A 12,436-nucleotide genomic window follows, 5' to 3' on the forward strand; every position below is an offset into this window, starting at 1 on the left:
TTCTAATCTTGTTTCTTTTAAACTCTTTGAAATCTTACGAGGAATCTCTTAACACACTTCGCTATGACGTTGGAAGATAGGACTACTCAGGCAAAGAATCGTGCTGAAAGGTGTAGCTCTTCTTATACGCAACCGGCCACCATCGTTGAGGATGTAGTGGTGTTTAAAAGTTTTCCTGCATCGTTCAAGCCTTCAATTGAATGGCTAGATGGCTCATCACCACTCCATCCATACTTCAACGATGCTAGGCAAATTCAGTCGGTAGTCACCCATATCAAAGACGAAGTCTTAACATTCGCTTTAGAAGGATGTCAACTGATCCTTCAAAGTCTGACAATCATTGAGGAAGATAACTACCATCTTCTGATCAAGACACTTAACCAGGTCCCTGAGCTTTGGCGGGCGGTGATTCTTACTCAACATTATGGTGTCATATATTTCATGTCACGCTCCGAGGCTCGGTCGAGATATCACCCCCTGATGCGTCAGAGTGCAATCGAATCAGATGCCATTGACAGGTTCCTCCGCTCACATGATTCTGCCGGCATTCGCGCTATGAACTACGCAATTCACGCATTCGTTACTCGTGGCAATCTACGTGTTGACTACGCAACCTCATGTATCCCTCCCAACGCGATAGCGGCAATTGGCCCCCGCCACGTTGTTGTGCGTGCCGTCGATTTCGATCACCGCTCAGCCTCCGATGTTCTAGCTTTCTCCTCGCCCATGTGGGATTTACATGACATCGCGCATCTGAGCTGCGCGACCATAAGCCAGGAGCTATATGGAAATAAATACCAAAAACACTTGATCCGGCTGCCGAAGGAACTTACGGCCCTCATTCGGAGCCCTGGCATGCGAACGGCGACAGGGCCGATAATCTCCGACGGCTTGGTTTTCAGTGAGCTCTTATCCAAGTTGTTCACTGACTCCGTGACCGTAAAAACAGAAGCATGTCCACGAACCTATAGGAGTCTGTGCACAGAACTTGCGACTTTACTTGCCGAATATTTCCTATGCAAGCGCGCACTCCAGCATCCCTCAACTGGAAGCTATATTTCCCTTCCACAGCCTGTGTCCTCGGTCCAATTGGCCGTGCTTGTTCAAAATAAGAGTTACGAGCTTCCAGCTAGCGAAATCGAGCAGAGGGTTTTCACACGCGGAGGGCCGATCGGTGCCAAAGAAGATATATTGCTTGATATGACTGGTAGGGAGCGAGCTGCCTGGTTAGCCACCAGTAATAGCTGGAGCTACTTTGAAGTGAGGAACACGATCAAGCATCGAGCACATAAGGAGTCTTACGAATTAGTGTGTAGAGACTTGATGGAGAGGGCAACGGATGCAAAGGAAAAGAAGCTTTTGCAGAAAATTAGACGAAATCTACGCTATGAAGACTGGGAAGAGGGTGAGCGGGTAATCCTATGGGATTTGCTACAAGGAACTGAGGATTAGCCTCATATATTCCCACAGGACAATCGAGACGGGCCTGTAAAATGAATACAGGAATCTCGTGGCCCCTCCAACGGAGTAGTGGATACGGAGCGGCAGAATCTTGTTGCGGGCATCGTCTATCAACAAGGTGATCTCCAGGGGTAGGCATACAAGATATGTCGCACCCCGCCAAAATGATGCTGTTAAACTCTACGCAGTCTATCTGCTATTCTATGTCTCCAAATAAGTGTGACAAATTACAACTTAAACTTGAGATCACCTGAATAGACATTAACTGATCGTTCCTGAAGGTGGCCCTACTTCATTTCCATCCACTCACCTCCTTGAGACATGGAAAGTTGTTGATGAATTGTGCATATTTCCAGACATTGTTAACTGTCTAAATCCTCACAATCGAATTTATATAATACTGTCTTGATGTATGCAGTTTATTACTACCTAAACTAGAATTATACCAACAGTTCAAGTTCAGCCCGTAAAAGGGGCCACCTAAGCTGTCCAATAACAGTGTGTTTGGCCACCTGCGCATGTACAAGAGTACTCTTCGTGACGTAGATCGATGCTGACAAGAATTTTCATGTACGCCTAGCCATACATCATTAGCATACATGAGTACCTAAGTAGGTAAGTAGGTAGCTTACGTACTCAGTGACAAGAAAGGTCAGTCCCCAGCTACTCCACCTCGGCGAGCGTATATGTGCACAGTTCTATTTACTGAGTTCCCATGTAAGCATTCACACGATGATCAACACCAGCAGCGAAGTGAATTATCACTTCTCTTCTGGTTCATTTGACGTTCCGGCCCGCACCGCCTTCCTCCTCTTTGCGCATAAGCCGTGTAACTCCGCGACTGAACCGACTTTCAGTTTGGTTATGAAATGCGGTGTTGGGCGTCGATCGCAGCCATTGTTACCCTGTCGCATACTGCTCTATGTTTAATCCAAATGTCAGCCACTTCGTCTCTGCTCTCCCCTTTAGGCTTTTTCGAAGCAGCGAATGCTGTACCGCTGCCGCCTAGTCAAGACCCATGGTACAGCGCCCCGGAGGGGTTTGAAATTGCTACGCCAGGCACTATCCTCCGCCTGCGTATCGCCCCTGGTAATCTGACCTCCGAGGTGGTCAAGAATGCGACGGCGGCGTACAACATTCTCTACAGAACTACCGACTCGCACGACCAGCCAGCGTGGGCTGTCACAACGCTTTTCATCCCGACAACGCTCTACGAGACCCCTTCGGGCAAAAAGGCTCTCGTGTCGTACCAGTTTGCGTATAACTCAGCTGACGTAGATTCGAGTCCTTCATATGGCTTCTACTATGCTTTGTCTCAGCCTGTTCCCAGCCTAAACATACCCGCAAGCACGGACCTCTTAACTCAACTCTTAACAAAAGGCTGGATCGTAAATTCACCAGACTACGAAGGCCCCAGCGCCGCTTTCGGCGCTAGTATACAATCCGGGCGCGCTACCTTAGATGCGTTACGCGCCGTCGTCAACCTAGCAAATCTGACCGGACTTGGTCCTCTGTCCGTCGCTATGTGGGGTTACAGCGGTGGCAGCATTGCCACCGAAGCAGCAGCTGAGCTACAGACGGAGTACGCACCAAGCCTTTCGATCAGCGGTGCGGTGGTTGGAGGGCTTGTTGATAATATCTCTGCCGATTATGACTTATTTAACGGGACCGTGCTCGCGGGTAACCTGGTCGCTGTCATCCTAGGCTTAGTCTCTCAGTACCCCGAGGCATTGGCGTACGTCCACAGTCGACTAAAGCCCGAGACGGCGGACGAATTTCTGGCGGCTAAGCATATGAAAACGGGCGCCGTCACAAGTTTTTTCTCCTCCAAAGATATCTACAGCTACTTCATTGGAGGGGCAGCTGACCTGCAGGCTCTACCTCTGCAGAAAGTATACGAACGGGAGTGCCGCTTGGGATACTATGGCCTGCCTAAAATACCCTTATTTCTGTACAAAGCGATCGGGGACCAGTATTGCCCAATTAGCCGGACCGACGCACTTGCCAGCCGGTTCTGCGACGCCGGCGTTGAGCTGACGTTCGAGAGGAACACGGTTGGAGGGCATGTCGCGGAAATTGGGAACGCGAAGCCCAGAGTTTTCGAGTGGCTTGAGAGTATTTTCCAAGAAACTTACCAGGTACCGGTTGGAAGCTGTTCCATACGTGATGTGACAGTCAACATCACTAAATTATCTACCTAATGCCGGCTACCTACATAACTAGTCATACATCCAACATCATCATGCGAGGTTATTACCAGATGCCTACTTATTCACTAAATGTCCCGTTAAATGCTACTTACATGCAGAGCGTGACATTCATCTCACCATTAAAAATGCCTTATTCGCCTAAAACACGCTCTTCCATTTTCGTCCTTATCCTTTTGCCTTGTCTCATCGCATTCTTCACGTTCAGGTACAAGGAGACACATTGTCATGCTACACTGGCGATGAATGTTACGCTGACGATGAAGGACTTGAGTCGAATGAAGTACAAGAATATCTAGCCGCTGATATGTCTCCGGGTTTAGGGGTCGAGTTTGAAGCAAATGGTTTCTCTCTAGCTAGAAATCCGGAGTGTACCTACGAACAAACTGATCAGCTCAAAAGAGGAGTTTTAGGAGGAAGAAAGAGGGATACCTAGCAGCTGACTGTTGACACAACACTAGTTATGGCAAACAGACTCCAACCCGAATACATCTTGAACGGTCAGGTAGTTAAGCTTTTGTCCGTCGTCATCGAGCGTTTTTCATGGCTGATAGACCTTTCATAGCTCGAATGGAATCCTTCTTCAGACTCCCCAAGAATGGCAGTTGAAGGGTTAGATGGATGCACATGGACTATCCCACCAGACACACTGTCACCAGGGGCGGCTGCAGGTCTTTCGTGGCAGCACCAAATAACTACACCTATGTCTCTGGAAGCTTTGCATGACATTATCGGAAAGGCCAGAGCAAAATATCTGGCACCACCAGTTAGCTTGCTTACTGAGACGAACCATCGCGTTCAGGGGCTAGTTTACGTTTCTACTGAGTTTTTCCAGTCCTCTCCTGAAGCGTTGCCGACGACTCCAACGTCGGATATACTAGGGTCTTTTTCGTTAGGCCTTAGCTATGCCAAAGCTGCCGATCGTTACATCTCCGGCACTAGTCCCAAGTTCAGACTTCCTATCACGCTGAGAAATGACTTTCAGAGCAGGTTCAATTTGATCAAAGGCGGTTTAGGCTCCTCCCTAGATAACGGAGCCAGTGCTTTATACAGTATCGTCAAAACCCTAGCATGTTATAGATGGTATACAGATGATGATATGTACCAACTTGAGTATGAATCCCACAGCATCTAATAAAACCGAACAATTACTAACAGCCATGATAGAATAGATCAACTCTACCGTAACGGAGACTTAGCTAATCTAATCATCGGCACGAAGAGGGATGAACTGAAATATTCGCTAACCGGGGGTAAAATCAACCCACCACCAAGCTTCACCATAAAGGAGTGGACGAACGATCTACAAGCCAATAAGGGGACCGAATGTCTGCCGGCGATAAGACGTGCGATGGTCAGATCGGCGGCTTTGGGGACAGAATGGAGTATGCCCTTGGTACAACTAGGTTGGTACCCCTGTTCAAGTTCCGAGACCTGGGTAGTAGCATGGCATCACAATTCGCAACTGTTGTCACGGTGGCCGAAACTGATATTATCAATTATCATAACATATGGAAATGCCCCAGCAACGACGATTTCAAGGAGGACCCATCGAAGTGTTCAACGCCAGCTCACAGCACGTTCAGCCAACGTAATTTCTGTTACTATGAGCTGATTCCCCTTGAAGCAGCCGGCGAGGTCGGCTTTGAAGGCATCTGCGGTGCCCTCAGTTCAGTGCGGCTATAACAAGGGCAGAGACTAGGCTTGAATCTGAAGCTATTCACGATACAATAATCTGCTAGCACTGCTAAAGCCTGCGCAATCAAATTCCTTCTTAGCTCCAGTGGCTCAATTTTTACTATACACAACGTTACGGTCTTCGCTTCGGCTTCGGCTAATTCTCAAAGCCCGAGATGTCTCATGACCACCGCAGCCTGTATAACCTGACTTCCATTACAAGGCTGCATACCTCATGAAGCAACATGCAGTTTCAGGAAGAGCTCTTGCAAGCATGCACCCGTACTCACCGCGTGTAACAGGGGTGATCACTGTTAGCTTCGTCCTCCATAACAATTTGGCTTGGAGCTGCCGGCACATCTTTATAACTAGTATCAAGAAATCTTATGGAATGTTATGTCAATGTTAGAACTTCTTAGAGAGTTACAATCCAAATTATAGTTGGTTATGTTTATAAGACAGGGACAGGAATCTGGGCTTGGAATTGAAGCTATTCACATGAGCGCTGGTCTGCCAGTCCTGACCGCCTAGGTCTCATTGGCTTGTTTTATGAAGCGAACTCTGTATAACCTCTTTTCCGATATTGCCTGCGTGTCTCTGAAAGATATGAACACCCTGCAGTGCAACGCAAGGCGAGCTACATGTTCCGCTTGTATGCATGTAACAGTCTATCCTCCTCCAAACCACATCATATACTTCGAAGGCCTGCGTCATAACTACAAACCTTGTCAAGTGAATTCCCGAGGCGAGAAGAGGAAAATCAAAGTGAAAAGAACAGTTGATATGACACCGCCCACTATAATACGTGGCCAGAGTTGAGAGAGTACGAACAGGCAGGCTTGACGCATCAAGAGATGTTGGCTCTCACGTGCATGTGGATTGGCTGTTGGCTTTAGGGCAATTAGAGCTCCAATGTTATTGATCGCACTAACATCCTTTTCCGACACTTTCTCATATTTGCTGCTTTTGTGCAGTATCCCCAAGAAGCTTTGTGCATCATCAAGCGTAGTATGGCAAGTTCCCCGCATTCCTGATTGTAGGCGCTGCGTGTTGCCATACTCGATGTTTTACTCCCACATCACTCTGGCTATTCATACTCATGCTCATCAGACCCGTCGTGAGCAGCTCTTCGGTTAGTATTGGGCTTTCAAATCCTTTATAACTTGATTTTGGTATTGACAGTATACTTAAGTGTTTATTTTGTACTTCTATTTCTTGTGTCCATCGTGTTGTCACAGGATCTTAGCGAAACTTCATCTATTTGGCCATGTGGTGGCCTATCATCTAGTCCAGCTGCTGACTCATGGGGAAAGAGGAAGCTACGATTTCACAGCTCGTTGATTGCCACATGTGAATTGCGAGATTTGGATTACTCAACAATGGTATGCTATTGCAGATAGATTCTTTTGCATTCTATCTGTGTTCCCAGGCGTTCCGCAACGGTGTCAAAGCTCCCAGCGCTGAAGCATTGCTGACATCATTCATTCTTTTTGTCACTCAGTACGCCATGACTCACGATAGTATGGAATGATTTAGTAATACTGAACATGCGCGGTAGCCTCCATGAACATGGCTTTTTTCTACGATTTTCCATACCGTGGTTGTATCAATAGTATCAAGTAATACGCGATACCTACAACGTGGAGAGTGATTTATAAGGTTCTTTGACACGTTTAAGATAACTACGCTTTGTGGTTATCTGTGTGTAAGTTGTAGGGAGATCTTGGATATAGTCATACCAAATTCGAGGGGCATAGAATATATTCTGGTCGGTCATGCCGTTACACTCGTTACATTTTCGATCTGGACCTAGAACGACCTTGCTACAGGCGTTAATGTTTTATGACGTACGTGGTTAGGTGGAGTGGGTGCAATGCGAGTGGCTTTTAGCGAAGCGAACCATTCAATGTGGTTCGACAAGGCAACCAGAGCTGCATATCTTAGTAGCATGGAGGATAAGGTGACCGGGTCTCGGAACCTCCCACTTGTCATGACGATGTCACAAAGCACGATCAGCCCTCTTGGCGCAGAAATGCTGGTAACAATTAGGACACATGGCCAATCACGGACGGGAGGCCAATTACGGAGGCCATGCGTCTGAGATACGAGAAGGTCCGCGCCCACGTTCACCCCCCATTCTAGTTATTCTGCTCACAAAACGCTCATGGCAATTATAGCAGTCGCATTTTCGATGACAGATTGTCATCCACGGCACCAGCGCCTCCTAATAGAAACAATCCTTCAACTGCATCTCCCAATATCTAGGCTTTTAGTTCTGTCTCTCTGATTTTTTTTGTATATCAATTTCGTTTTATCGATTTTTACCTGGGGATTCCAATACATGCCTTTGGTGAACCTCCCTTCTCAGCAATGCAGACTAAGCCAGCATTTTGGCTTAATTCACGACCTACGTTCCGCCGTCGAGATCGCGTGGGTCATGAGTTGCATCATGGATTTCCAATTCGCAAGTGGGAGGGTTCCAAGTGTAAAATAGTTCCTGTCTTATTGGAGCAGGATTACTGCCTGGAAGCTTTATCTCTTCGATACAAGAACTATGCTTTAGATAGCAATGAGGTAGTCGTTATCTTTACTTGATGTCGGGATTGCAATGATGCATCCGCATACCAAAGCCGTGGCCTGCCTTGTAGATTTTCTATTTTGCAGTCGCGACTAATGACTCCTTGAATTTTGGTTTGAACGATTGCGTTGAAGGGAAATAGGTGGCTTTTGTATGAGACCTAGTCAATTTGGTTCTTTCGCTAGGGGGTATGGCTTCAGACTACACTCACGTCGCAACTCTTGAAGTAAAACCCACACAGAGCGATAAATCTACTGAGGAAGTTTATGCTGCTGTGCTTGTTTGGCCATCTGCTCCGCCGCCTGCTTCTCCTCTTCCTTGAAAGCTCGGAACTGCAGAAATAATGAACTCGATGATAGAAGTATCATGGCGTGAGCCGGTGTAATAAGTAACGATACATAAATCAAGGAAATATTTCTCGAAGACGAATTAATCGTCCCTGTCGCTCCCCTTCGTTTAACTTCCTTATCAAAAACCAGCGCTATGAGATTTCCCAACCAAACCAGTGACTTCCCGCATATTGTAAAACACCCAAATGCCTAAGTAAAGAGAAAACCCAATTGTTGGACCACCGTACTATAACCCAGCGTCAACAACTACTGTTCATCATGTCCTCAATAGCAAGACCTTATGTCGGCATACGAGATCTTGGATCCGGCAGAAATCTTGTAGTTGTCGGCGCGCATCTTCTACAGGTCAGCATGATCCCGACAAAGGCACTACGTAGCACTGACTTCGACAGAGTAGTTATTTCCAAACCGTGCTTGCAGCATGTTCCCAAGCTTCGAAGGGTGGATGCAGCGACCCGGTATGCTCGTTATGGTCTGCTGGTGACGGTCAGACCTGCTCTTCGTATAGTATGAGCCGTTTGAGTACGACGAGACGCTCGAGGTTGAAGGCATCGTGCAAAGATATATAAGCCTGTAAAACCTTTACAAGATTTATATATCCGTACAAGATTACAAGGATTCTGTGTTCCCGCGAGAAGTTTGCAAAGAGGCTCTCAAAAGGGTATGAGATGAGGGACGAGAAGTCCCGGAATCGGGCGTCTCAGAAAGGCAGCTGACCAACGTGGCTTATATAGTATTGCACCGAAGATGAGCCTGATATTGCTTATGCAGGCCTTCGCATGGGCTGCAAAGCGGAAAGCTGATTGGTATAGAGCATGCGACTGCGGATTCCCCAAATTTGCAATGCAGGCAACCAATAACCCTCATGTTGTCTGCCAGTGCCGCACTCCAAAGGATCATGGGAAACCCGAAGGCACCAGTTTGATGACCCCAGTTGAAACCGGCCGCATGGCTCATTACATTGGAGTCTTGGACTCCCCCCAGCTACTGTCAGATTCATCAGCCTACCTCGGCTACTCTGCCCGACGTTTGATAGAGCCTGCGCTAAAAATGCACAATCCTTCGGCGATTGAAATTCAATTGAAAATTTCATGGTGCCGTGGGGGCCGCACCTCCAGCCCTACAAAGTAGGTAGATGAGAATGTAAATTGGCCCCCAAAATTCAGCAGGGTCTCGACAGAGGCGACAAGGCAACCCTTCGAAGTAGTAAGATCAGCATGCCACACTCTGGCCACGCTTTGCCCCTTTTGTTAGATGGCTTGTGATTCCAAGATCTTTACCAGAGCTGATGGGGCGGTTGCAGGTGCATTATCGCGCATCCCCGAGGATACTGCCTGTACCCCGTCATTGGCCAGCTGCAGCTCTCGTCACGCCCCCAATACCACATCGAGAGCCAGAGGCGGTAAGTTGGAGATCTCACTGCCATCTGCTACCTACGTCAAATGCTGAGTTTTCCATTCAGATGAGGTGGCTGAGGCTCTGCGTCAGATAAAATGGCACACTCCGTCGAGTCGGATCTCTTTTTAATATCCCGGCAACTCACGGGAACCGGCGAGCCATGTTCAAGACTATGCCAATTGATCCCAACTAAAAGCAGCGGGTTCATTGCCACCAGACATTGAAAATCATGAGTCACAACCATGGTGTGCCTGACGCGGAACGCATCCGAGAGGTAAGCAGTTAACAATGCTTGCAAGCTCATTGAGCTCATCTACGCTTTACTGAATCCCACTAGTTCATTCGAGAGGTTGAGACCCGGCGAAGAAGCCACAATCTATATTCGCCAGACATAGATCATCTCAAACTAGAGTTTCAAGAAGATACAGCGAGTCACCACGAATCAGACGGAGTAAGCCGAGTCGGCGATTATGGTTTCCAAGCCTGGGCACGAAATGCCCAGAAGTTAAAACCATCGCCTGATTCAGGAGATTTCATTGGTTTTGAGAATTTAGACCAAAAACCAGCAACCATTCTCCAAGATGACTTGCGAAATACTCTGGAGGAGGCTATGCTCCCCGCGTTGCCCAATGATGCACAAACATATCTACCTCTCGGCCAAGTTGAAGCCATCTGCCGAAGAGATGTGGTTCGCCGCGAGCTGGTGCGGACATTTGGAGATGACAACCCCGATATAGATCGTTTAATTGATTATGTCTGTGGGAGCCAAGACGATTCGAGTCGAGATGAAAATACTAGCCGGAAAATTTTTGCCAATCTCGTCCTCATCCGCAAACTGGATAAAATAAAAGATTTCATGGACACTGGGATCAAGGATAGACATCTACCTTTTAGGAAGTTCTCACATGAACGAATGAGCGAACCATTCGCTTTAGTTAAGAGAGCTACCCTGAACAGGGAGAAATCAGAGCCTGTGTTCTGCTTCGACAATTGGAGTCTGGTTGAGCAGCGAGAGTTTTACGATAACCAATGGCGTCTACTTAGCCCCTATTTTGACAGAGCACCTGATGGCACGGTTGGGCTATATGAGCTCGACGAGCAGTGTATCATGCCTTGGATTAAGAAAGGAGAAGAGAAAAGGGGCACGTTCGTTCCCGCGGCGAATATTGGTGGGTTCGCAAAAGTCACCAAGTTTTTCATACATCCAGACCATCATGCTTTCGTATGTGTTATCTACAAGCCTCTCAGTAGTAAAGCCGATTGACAGCAAGATAATAGGACACAAATAAGGTCGCTATTAAGGAGCTTATCGAATTGGACGACACTCCATTCCATCAGGAGTTCAAGAACCTAAAGAGGGTCCAAACGCGAGACCACTTGCTCCCCGTGTACGCAGCATATCGCCGAGGTAACTTTTATTCCTTTATTTTTCCTTGGGCAGACGGTGGTAGTCTGAATGACCTATGGGCAAGGGACCCTCTTGAATTGAAAGAAAGGGTACGTCTCGACACACACGAAGGTCGTGATGTGCTCCAAACTAAGAAAATCATTACGTGGGTCGCATGTCAGCTCTCCGGGCTCACCGGAAGGCTCGGGCTTGGATTTTTACACGACACTCAGTTCCTAGAACCAGCGCAACCAACATTAGTTGTTCCCAACGAAAAGGAAAAGCGATATGGTATCCATGGAGACATAAAGCCCGGTAACATTCTCTATTTTGAGCAAGATCAGAATGGAGATGGCAGCGGTTTAGGCCTATTCAAGATCTCGGACTTTGGGATTACTGGCTTCCACTCAGCACTTACGAGGTCCCGTCAGCCCCCGACTGGTCCCCATTCCCCAACTTACAGAGCACCGGAGTTTGGAGTGTTGGCTGCATACCTTTCAAGGAAGTACGATATATGGAGTCTGGGATGTGTGTTGTTACAGTTTTTGACATGGCTTATGAGCGGACCAAACGGCCTGAGGCAATTCGATGAAGCCAGGCTCAACGAGATGGACCAAAATAACCTAAACTTCAAAGAAGACAAATTTTTCATGACAACCCAAAATGGAGAGGCCGGACACAAAGTCTCCGTTCAAGAAGTAAGCAGTAAAAGTACACGAGGAAGAGAGCAAGTTGTGGGCGAAGCTAACAGTGTTAAAGCACATCGGAAAGTTACAGTCAAAGATCACTAAGGGGAATTATCTTCATGACTGCCTTGCGCTGATTAGGGACAGAATGCTTCGAATAGATGTTGCTAACCGCGCCAACTGCAATGAAATTCACGAGTGTCTCGCATCATACTATAAGAAGTGCCTCCAAGACAAGAACTACGCAATAGATATTTTACCATCCTTACAAGAACCCGCATCATCCGCACCTATACGGTCACAAGTTCCCGGCATCCTCGTCACGAGCCACTCAGCCAATGCCCCATCCGAAGTTTCTGATGATACGGCTGAAGCCGACCAAGTGTCCGATATATCCACGGCTACAGCTGGAAACAGAGTGAGCACTATTGACAGTTCACCTATGGCAAGGCACGAACAAATAACATTTCAAGCTAATACATCCGTTCCGCATCAACATGCATTAAATTTCGAGTCTAACAACACTAAAACCGAGGAAAAGCAGAAGACTAGCAAAACCAAGAGACTGTTATCTTATTTGAGGTTTAACCGGCTAAGAGATTGGTCTATACGACGAAGGTCGTCTTCGCAATCTTCTACCTAAAGTGACAAATTCTATAGTGCATCAAATCAAAGAAAAATGCATTCAGCCA

The 12,436-nt window shown here is 47.2% G+C and overlaps 6 protein-coding genes across 6 annotated transcripts; 5 read left to right on the forward strand and 1 right to left on the reverse strand.

The window, feature by feature from the left end:
* Positions 1–63: 63 nt before the first annotated feature.
* On the forward strand, positions 64–1,452 carry F5B22DRAFT_651567 (uncharacterized protein; the record flags this gene model as incomplete). Its single annotated transcript, XM_047979484.1, has 1 exon — positions 64–1,452. The coding sequence occupies one exon, from the start codon at positions 64–66 to the stop codon at positions 1,450–1,452; it is 1,389 nt and encodes a 462-aa protein (XP_047825872.1).
* A 741-nt stretch (positions 1,453–2,193) lies between these two features.
* F5B22DRAFT_639806 (LIP-domain-containing protein) lies at positions 2,194–3,662 on the forward strand (the record flags this gene model as incomplete). Its single annotated transcript, XM_047977768.1, has 2 exons — positions 2,194–2,290; positions 2,446–3,662. The coding sequence occupies 2 exons, from the start codon at positions 2,194–2,196 to the stop codon at positions 3,660–3,662; spliced, it is 1,314 nt and encodes a 437-aa protein (XP_047825873.1).
* A 302-nt stretch (positions 3,663–3,964) lies between these two features.
* On the forward strand, positions 3,965–5,589 carry F5B22DRAFT_516492 (uncharacterized protein). The gene is made up of 2 exons (XM_047972589.1): positions 3,965–4,781; positions 4,836–5,589. Exons 1-2 carry the CDS (start codon positions 4,267–4,269, stop codon positions 5,281–5,283), a joined length of 963 nt encoding a protein of 320 aa, XP_047825874.1. The 5' UTR covers positions 3,965–4,266; the 3' UTR covers positions 5,284–5,589.
* Positions 5,590–8,537: 2,948 nt separating this feature from the next.
* On the reverse strand, positions 8,538–8,825 carry F5B22DRAFT_651569 (uncharacterized protein; the record flags this gene model as incomplete). The annotated part of the gene is made up of 2 exons (XM_047979485.1): positions 8,538–8,609; positions 8,658–8,825. 2 exons carry the CDS (start codon positions 8,823–8,825, stop codon positions 8,538–8,540), a joined length of 240 nt encoding a protein of 79 aa, XP_047825875.1.
* Positions 8,826–8,903: 78 nt separating this feature from the next.
* Positions 8,904–9,916, forward strand: F5B22DRAFT_516497 (uncharacterized protein). Its single transcript, XM_047972590.1, has 3 exons — positions 8,904–9,416; positions 9,577–9,675; positions 9,736–9,916. Exon 1 carries the CDS (start codon positions 9,021–9,023, stop codon positions 9,402–9,404), a length of 384 nt encoding a protein of 127 aa, XP_047825876.1. The 5' UTR covers positions 8,904–9,020; the 3' UTR covers positions 9,405–9,416; positions 9,577–9,675; positions 9,736–9,916.
* On the forward strand, positions 9,901–12,387 carry F5B22DRAFT_651571 (kinase-like domain-containing protein; the record flags this gene model as incomplete). Its single annotated transcript, XM_047979486.1, has 4 exons — positions 9,901–9,945; positions 10,009–10,893; positions 10,950–11,756; positions 11,818–12,387. 4 exons carry the CDS (start codon positions 9,901–9,903, stop codon positions 12,385–12,387), a joined length of 2,307 nt encoding a protein of 768 aa, XP_047825877.1.
* Positions 12,388–12,436: the final 49 nt, after the last annotated feature.

Source organism: Xylaria bambusicola (assembly GCF_022495145.1).
Source record: "Xylaria bambusicola strain CBS 139988 unplaced genomic scaffold F5B22scaffold_70, whole genome shotgun sequence".
Classification (NCBI taxonomy): Eukaryota; Fungi; Ascomycota; class Sordariomycetes; order Xylariales; family Xylariaceae; genus Xylaria; species Xylaria bambusicola.

What these genes read in the sequence shown, in the direction of transcription:
- F5B22DRAFT_516492 (XM_047972589.1), top strand. Translation starts at nt 4,267, where the DNA reads ATGGCAGTTGAAGGGTTAGATGGATGCACATGGACTATCCCACCAGAC. An exon ending in GATGATATGTACCAACTTGA is followed by an intron (nt 4,782 to 4,835) that starts GTATGAATCCCA and finishes CAGCCATGATAG; the next exon opens with AATAGATCAACTCTACCGTA.
- F5B22DRAFT_516497 (XM_047972590.1), top strand. Translation starts at nt 9,021, where the DNA reads ATGAGCCTGATATTGCTTATGCAGGCCTTCGCATGGGCTGCAAAGCGG.